Raw genomic sequence first — 9,174 nt, forward strand, 5'->3', positions numbered from 1 at the left:
TTATGCTCATGACAAAGACCACAATGTCATGATGATGATGAAGACCACGACGTCATGAGGATGATGAAGACCATGACGACAACAACAATGATGTGACGATGATGTGATGATGATGTGACGATGACGACGTCATGACAACAACAACTTTATGCTCATGACAAAGACCACAATGTCATGATGATGATGAAGACCATGATGACAACAACAATGATGTGACGATGACGACGTCATGACGACAACAACTTTATGATGATGACGAAGACCACGACGTCATGATGATGACGACGACAACAACGATGATGATGATGATTATTGTGACAACAAAGACAGCAACCACCGTGACGAACACACTGACTGATCACACGAACATCAACTAGAAACATTTCTGCAAACATGAAGGTGAATGCTGAGTCACTGCTGAGTCACTGCTGAAATTAGCTAAAGAAACTAAAAGTAAGTTGTTTAAAGTTAATATCAGCTGAAGACAAGCTACAGAAGAAGCACTTCAGACTTAACTAAAAGCCTAAAGTATCATCAGAAGACAAAAGCAGCTAGGTTGCTGAATCAGGCTCCACAGAGAACAACGTTTTTAAAGGAACTGAAGTTTCAGTTTTTCTACGACTGGAAAACAAGTTCAATGTTTTAAAAAGCAGAAAAGTTCCAAAAACCAAATGTTATCGGTATCTACCTCTGGAATGAAATGAGCATTTTAATTTATGAACAACTAAAGAAGCACAAAGTCTGCAGAAGCCGTTCGATTGTAAAAGTGATGATAAAATGAAAGAACAGGAAACCGTTGGCGTGAATGCTGAGTCAGCGTTCAGACGCCAAACGTGCAGGAGAATCTCACCATGAACATGTGAGCGTCGGCGTGACTGAGGGTGCAGAAGTGGGCCACAGCGTACTCGATGAGCGCCCCGAAGATGAAGCTGAAGCAGATGCCCAGGTACACGTCGATGGCCTTGATGAAACAGTTGGCGTTGGGCAGAGACGTCCGGGCCCCCATCATGAGCGTGGTCATGGTCAGAACGGTGGTGACTCCTGGGAAAACAGAACGATCACAACCAAACACAACGTCGGAGCTTGTAGGGAGCATCGTCCGCTCGTGTCTGCAGCCCCGTTTAAAAAGAGCCACGTTCAAAATCAAACTTTGAATCAATCCTGTAAAAGAATGACACAATTAAAAAGTCACTTTAAACTTTTGACCTCATGGTCTTTATGTTTCTGTTCGTCTGAAGTTGATTTATTTATGAGTCGTTTGCATCAATCAAGGATATTTTGATTTATTGAGGCCATCTGTTGGAATTCAAAAGAAGACGTTTGAAACCACGGAACGGCCCAACGATGGTGAATTCTTCTGACGAGTACTTCCTTTTCTTTTCTGATGTTTGTTTTAAATTAATGATAAGAACAAATACCTTTGTATCTTTTTTATTTTACAGTGTTTGCTGACAAATGTTTGTGGAAGCCTCGCCACGTTACCTTCGTTGGGCTTAGATGTAACATAACACCAGGTTTTCAGGAAGACACATTCCCGTGGAGGCGGACAGACTGAGACTTACCAATACAGATACGAGCTGGAACAGAGGAGAGAGAAATCCAGAAGGACACCCATGAGAGGACCACCAGCAGGCTGGAGGGGACATACGTCTCCAGGATGAAGTACAGAATGCTCCTCTTCAGCTCAAAGTGGAAAACCAGCCTCGGGTACTGGCCTTCAGGAGGAGACAGAAACCATCAGCACAGAAGAACCAGCAACTGAAAAGTTCTCACAATGTTCAGAAGTTATTCATTTAGTCTGAGCCACGTCAACATGGCTGAACTATTCCTTTAAATCACAGCCTGGCCCTGGCAGTGATGTCATCAGACATACCTGTTTCGTAGACGGCCTGTGAGACAGACGTGTAGTGGTCCTCCACGGTGTACTGAGCCAGCTGAAGGGTGTCCAAACCGCTGACCGACTCGTTGCCTCGGGTCCAGTAAAACATGACGTCGTTGATGTTGTAGCCCCCTTGGAAGGAGAAACGAACCGGTCAGTGTAAAAAGACGAGCTGCAGATAGTTTGTTTTAGTTCAGTACACCTTTAAGCTGTTTTATAAAAACCTTCACCTGCAGACCGACTGGGTCTGATCCAAACTACTAACACGTAAGCCAGCAGATGGGTTTAATCCTCCTTTAGTAACTTTGCAGAGCAGAGGAATGGATTTTCTACACTGTTAAGAATGAAACATGGCTGCTGTAGCTTGGTGGTCAGTGCTGTGGTCTCATAATCCTGACGCCGCAGGTTTGAGTCCAGGAAGAACATCCAACGTAAAATGACTGACTAATCTCCAAAGTGAGACTTCCCACCGTGGTGACCCCTGAAGAGGGGAGCAGCCAGAAGATCAGCGATCCAACATCTAGAACAAACACGTAACTTTTTAAATCGTATAATATTAGTTGGTTCACCGTTCTAAGCACATTTTAAGTGTTTGTTTCTGTTTGCAGCAGCGCTGCTGCAGTTCTCCTCCTGAACTATAGGTGTCGCTGAAGACAAAAGAAAACAGAACAAGTCTGCTGAGACAAATAAAGAGGTGGAATATGTTCTTCACACACAGATGTACCTGAACGCTGAGCTTTCTGTCATTTTAAACTCAACACGAGAGTCTTCAAAACATTTGATCTGATCTCAGAACTGCTTCACAGCCAATCCTGACGCTGCTCAATAATCCAGGTAGAAAAATCTAACCAGGTTCAGTCAGGTCCCCTGGACGGATTCCTTTTTTGCTGAGACGTTGCATGCTTCATCCAAAGGACTTCATCAGTCCGAGGAGCCACAAACAAACTGTGCTGTGGTTCATGTGAGTTTCTCTGTTGTGGTCACCTCTGCTGTGAAGGAGAGCAGCCTCCTCTCTCCTGAACTCACTCATCTCTTTGTGTCTGGTTGTTTGTGCAGCAGCAGTCTTTATTCCTGCTCTCGGGCTCTTCACGTTTCTGTTTCACAGTTTAAATCTAACGATGGTGTTTGTACCGCTGGTGGACGTGCAGCAAGCTGATCTGAGGAACATTCTACTCTCTGTGTCATGAGCCCTATACATGTAGAATAAATTAAAGAAGGCATGAGAAGCACATCGCTGTCATGATTTTTATGATTACACAGAAATAATGTTGGTGTTTCTGCCACTAAACCCTGCAGTGGCAAAGAAAGAGCAGCAGGGAAAGTAATTGCTAACAGGCATTCTGTGCACTGATCCTGTGACAGAGCGAGCTGTTTGGGAGTGAAGATCGTAGTGGGTGGTAAATCTCTTACAATGCTAAAATTCTAAGAGTCGTTTGAGAATAAACAAGGAAATGTTTTTAAAAAGCTGCTGAAGACTGGGTATTCCTTAGAAGGAGCTGCATAATGTCTTCATGCTTGAACACTAAAACATTTCTACATTTGCAGAGAATGCAGCTCTGTAGCAAGTAATCAACCTGAATTTGAAATATAAAGCCAGGTTTTCATTCTCTCACTGCTCTGAAATGATTCTGTTTCCTCCTAATGGCACGATCAAGAACCACTGCATCGACCTCTCCTCTCTAGCTCTGTTAGAGAAACTGTCACTCATCTGGGAGTGACAGCGGACCCTTCCATGAAACATGATTGTTGAATCCTGTTGTTTTCAGTTGAGGTGAGCCCACACTGTCCAAAAGTAAACTTGAGACAGTAACACATGCTCTCATAACATCCAGGCTCGATTACTGCAACACTCTTCTGTTTGGAATCAGTCAGACCTCCATTGCGTGATTACAACTGGTCCAAAACGCTGCTGCCTGATTTTTAACTGGTACAGGCAAAGCAGAGCACATTACCCCAGTTTTGGCCTCTCTTCACTGGCACCCGGTTCACTTTCGTATTCATTTTAAAATCCTTCTGTATGTTTTTAAATCTCTGAACATTTCTGCCCCCTCTTATCTCAGTGATCTGCTGCAGCCATATGTCCCCCAGCGCTCTCTGAGGTCAGCAGACCAGATGCTTTCATTGGTTTCAAGAACACATTTTATTCCATGGCTTTTGACACTGTGTAATTTGTTTTGAACCTGTCTGTAATCAACAATGTTAGCCACTTAATTCTTATCTTTTTCCATTTGGATCTACGTATTTTTTTTCTGTGTGTTTTGCTTGTATGTTTTTGCTGTACAGCATTTTGGTTAGCCTTGTTGCTGTTTTAAGAGCTTTAAAATAAAGTGGTATGATATGACATGACATGACATGACATGACATGGTATGATACTGTATGGTATGGTAAATGGTAAATGGACTGTACTTATATAGCTCCTTTCTGTCTTATTTCAAGATACTCAAAGTGTTTAACACAACAATCTGTGTCCTCATTTACCCATTCATACAGCGCCCTACTAGATCTCTACAAAGCTAATTAAACAAATAATTCTAATGAGACTAATCAGAGCTTATAGATCACATTCATATACTGATGGGACACACATCAGAGGCTATGAGGGGTTCAGTGTCTTGCCCAGGGACACTTCAGCATGTGACTGCTGGTGGATTCGAACCCCCAACTCTCACATTGGAGACTGCTCTAACCACTCAGCCACAGCCACCCATGATGGTATGTTGTGTTATGTTATGTTATGATATATGATATGATATGATATGATATGGTATGTTAGGTATGATATGGTATGGTATGGTATGGTATGGTATGGTATGGCATGATATGGTATGGTATGATATGATATATGATATGATATGATATGATATGATATATGATATGGTATGGTATGTTATGGTATGTTATGGTATGATATGGTATGGTATGATATGGTATGGTATGGTATGGTATGATATGGTATGGTATGGCATGATATGGTATGGTATGATATGGTATGTTAGGTATGATATGGTATTGTATGGTATGGTATGGTATGGCATGATATGGTATGGTATGGTATGGTATGATATGATATATGATATATGATATAATATATGATATGGTATGGTATGTTTTGGTATGTTATGGTATGATATGGTATGATATGGTATGGTATGGTATGGTATGGTATGGTATATGTTATGTTATGGTATGGTATGGTATGATATGGTATGGAGTCGGCAGATACCTGGATTATCGGCAAATGTGCAAAATGTCGGCAGCTGTTCTGGTCTTGGTAAAGCTGCCTGCCTTGTATGAAGGAATGTACCAAGCAGTGAGCTCTCAGGCTCAGATGCTGGATGAGCTGAGCTGTAAGCTGGACGCAATTTCTGAGAATCACAGGCCACTTGCAGCTCCTGGGACTCACTGGTGGGAAGGAATCAACCTTGGAGAAGGCTACAAGCTCGGTCCGGTGGTGTGACTACAAAATGTGGCTGTTTGGAATCGCCAGTGAGACGTACCAGCAGAACTTTGAAAGCAGACATGGAAATCAAGCAGAGGTTGCCTGACACAAAATAATTGTGTTATCTGAATTTGGCTTCCCCTCTCGGCCTTGATTTGGCCATTTATCTCAAACTTCTCCTGGTTTATGTGAATGAGAAGCTCTGCCCCCCATCCCCTATCGCTCCCCTCCCGAGGACATCTGTGGATCTGTATCAGAGTTGAGGTGGCTGATAGACACTGTACCATCTTTATCAAGACTATGGAACATTCTGGCTGTGTCCACACACAACTCACTGCTCTCATCGGCCTCCTCATGCATAAATGTATTATGTCTGCTGTGTATGTGCAAGTTCTTTTTTCCAACTCTCACACTGTGTCCCAGCTAGGATATAGTGCGAGATGATTTTTTTACCTCCCCTCCCCCCTCATGTTTTCTCTTTTTCTTACTTTTGTCTGTTTGTCTGTCTGAAACAGGTCTCACTTGTAAATGAGTCTCTGAGGCTCAATGTGATTTATGTGTTTAAATAAAGGTTGAATGAATGGTATGGTAACTAACACAGTGACAGAAATACAAAAGGAACAGCTAAAGGCATTTCAGTTGCTCTGTCAATTAATCAGAGTTGTTTGTGATTGTTAAATGAAAATGATTAAATGATTTAAAAAGTGTTTTAAATGTGCTTTATAAATAAATTTGACTTGACTTGACAAAGGTGTGCAGGAAGTTAAAGTGCATGACTTTTTCCTCGTACCATAACAGACTGATCATTCATTTTGTATCAGACCCTGGAGAACAGAGTTAAGCTAAATTATGCACAGAAAAAGATCTGAAAAATTAATTTGATTAAAGATGGCAGGGTGAAGTTTGGCACTGTGGGTGCAAAGTATTCAGTGTCATTATAACCCATAAAGCTACACAAAATACTTCAGATAAAGGAAAGTTTAATGGCAAACAAATCTACTTCTACATGAACAAATAAAAAGCTATCCCACATTTAATATACTGACCCCAGGTCTTTGAAACCTTCACCTTCAAAATGATATAATTAGATAAATAAGATCCCTCTGTGAGAATTCAAATGCATCAAATGATCTCAGTATCCACTGATAGCCCCAAGAACCAATTCAGAACCTCTAAATAGTTCTAGCTACCACCAAGAAAGATACATCATAAAGACCAAGTAACTCTCCACACAAGTCAAAGACAAAGCTGAGGAGACAAACAGATCAGAGTTGAGTTCTAAAATATCTTCCAGAACGAATCTCCAGCTTATCATGGTGGAGGAGTTTGTGAGCCTGAATGATCCTAGGAGCTATGCCTGGTAGGGTCTCCCAAGTCAGATTAGTCCTAGGTGACAGACTAGACAAAGAGCAATTCAGAAGACCCAAATGAACAGAAAACAGCAAGGAGCTCAGTGTCCTTAGCCCAGATGTGGGTTACCAGGGCCCCACACTGGAGACAGACCTGGGGGAGGGTCTCATCAGTAAGCACCTGATAACTGGGTCACTACCCATGGGGCCTGGTCGAGCTCAGCCTAAACAAGCAACACAGTTTTGCCTTCCTGTGGGCCCACCACCTGCAGGAGGGCCATACGAGTTGGGTGAATGACACCATGGGCAGTCGTCGAAGGCGGGGGTCTTGGCGCTCTGACCCTGGCTTACCAAAGCTGACTCTTGGGACATGGAACGTGTCCTCTCTGGCAAGGAAGGAACCTGAGCTTTTGTGTGAGGTTGAGAGATACCAACTAGATATAGTTGGGCCCACCTCGATGCACAGCATGGTCTCTGGAACTGCTCCCCTTGAGGGGGCTGGACCTTATTCCACACTAGCGGGGGACATTGAGTCTGAGTGGGACATGTTCAGTCTGAGTGGGACATGTTCTGCACCTCAGTTGTTCAAGTGGCTGCCTTGAGCTGTGGCCACAAGGTTGTCGGTGCTTCTCGTGGTGTCCATCCTCGAACTCGGTGGTGGACACCCCGAGTCAGGGAGGCTGTCAGTCTGAAGGAGGAGTCCTATCAGGCCTTGTTGGCCGGTGGGACTCCGGAGGCAGCTGAGGAGTACCGGAGGGCCAAACGGTCCGCAGCCTTGGCTGTTGCTGAGGCAAAAGCTCAGATGTGGGAGGAGTTCGGTGAGACCTTGGATGAAGACTCTCGGTCGGCTCCGAGGAGATTCTGGCAAACCATCAGGCAGCTGAGGAGGAGAAGCAGCTCTTTACTAACACTGTGTTCAGTGAAGGTGGGGTGCTGCTGGAGACGTTTGGACATGAAGGAAGGACAAAAAGTCCAGGTTAGATGGACCAAGCTCATGGAGATGGACCTGAACAGACCTGCTGCAGAAGGTCCAGATGATGATCCAGGCTGACTCAGGGTTCTTTTTGTCTTATTTCTCATGTGTTTCATTGTAAAACCGGTGTGGTTGTTATGGGGTGTAACTATTTTCCACGTTTTAAGGTAGTAAAGTAAAAAGAGGATCAAGGGCTGACGAGTTTTACAACATGCTGTAGAAAGTGTAATGATTTTTGTTTGATGGTAAAAACAGGAAACTGTTTGTTCAGTGAGGTGCTTTTTCCTGGAACATCTGCAGAGGGAGTGAGAGAACAAGAAGCTGTGCCGACGGTTACAGCTGAGAGCCCCCCTCTATCTGAATCCATCGGTTCTGGCTCCGGCTTAACCCACATGAAGCCATGGATTGAAGGCCAGAGCCATTAAAAGTGGGAGACATTTCTTTGAAGGATGAGCCTGACTTTGAAGCCCACATTTTGTATAAAATTAAAGTTGACACGTCTGCACCAATCAGACACTGAGACGGATGAATTCACTGTGGAAGAGTTCAGTTCCAGCACGCTCACCCCTTTGTGTCAGCCGGCCTCCTGAACGCTACATGTGCAAACTAGACTCTGGAAATTCAATTAAAGCAAGAAAACAAAACAAAAATGTTTTATTCTGAATCTTTTTGCTGCAGACGCTTCCTAAATCTTTTACTGCGATGTGAATCCCAGCACCCCACACACTCCCACAGCGACAGCCTCCTTAAAGCTCCTTCTGTGCACAGGATCCAGCTCTTGGCACAGCATTAAAAGAAAGAAATCCTTGAATATACATTTTCATAAACAGACACGTGACCCAGGAGCCAGTGTGAGATGGAGATGGAAGAAGAGGACGATGCAGAAACAGCAGCATCGAGGGGAAACGTGATGAAGGGTGGCACGAAGTAAAACGAGGCAAACAGACAAACTTAAATGTTTAGTCTGGAGTCGTTGAAGGAAAACAGAATCCAACCGTCAGGTGTGTTTTTGTCGCCCGAGAGTCACTGCAGCTGAAGCTAAACCTTTCATTGGGTTCTGGACGGGTTCAGACCGAGCTCAGCACGGCCGACACGAAGCACCGAGGAGGACGCTGGAAGGAAAGATGGCTGCCAGCGAGGAAGAGAGGGGAGAGGAAGAGCTGCGATGTTCCGTCTCTCCCACTGGTGAAAAGAAAGCATCTTTTAATTTAATCCTGATTGTCTGATGTCAGTTAAAACTTTCTGCCAACAAACCCAATGAGAATAAAAACGTGCACGTTGTTGTTTCATGAAATGTTCATTTCAAACGCTGAACAGCTGGAACTGCTCCAGATGTGCGTCCAGGGGTTTTACTGTAAGACATCAAATATTACTCTCAGTGTAAGAGTTCAAACTGAACAAAATAATTCTGGTGTGACTAGAGCACGCACACATTTTTAAATATTTAAATCTGTGCGTTTTTAAATAGTCCAAGAAATCAGAACCACCTGGTTCAGTTTTACAATATTATGTTTAAAATTAGACTTCCGAGTA

At 43.6% G+C, this 9,174-nt stretch overlaps 1 protein-coding gene across 1 annotated transcript in view; it reads right to left on the minus strand.

Annotated features, from left to right (window-relative positions):
• The window catches only part of LOC119420450 (gamma-aminobutyric acid receptor subunit pi), a gene marked incomplete at its 5' end in the record, with an annotated part of 16,756 nt that extends 14,745 nt beyond the window's left edge, over positions 1–2,011 (minus strand). Inside the window, 3 exon segments of the mRNA XM_037687884.1 lie at positions 851–1,041; positions 1,563–1,715; positions 1,874–2,011. Of these exon segments, the coding sequence (XP_037543812.1) occupies positions 851–1,041; positions 1,563–1,715; positions 1,874–2,011 (482 nt within the window).
• Between the last annotated feature and the right edge of the window lie 7,163 nt (positions 2,012–9,174).

The sequence above is a fragment of the Nematolebias whitei genome, chromosome 1, assembly GCF_014905685.2.
Source record: "Nematolebias whitei isolate Nwh7 chromosome 1, NemWhi1, whole genome shotgun sequence".
Lineage (NCBI taxonomy): Eukaryota > Metazoa > Chordata > Actinopteri > Cyprinodontiformes > Rivulidae > Nematolebias > Nematolebias whitei.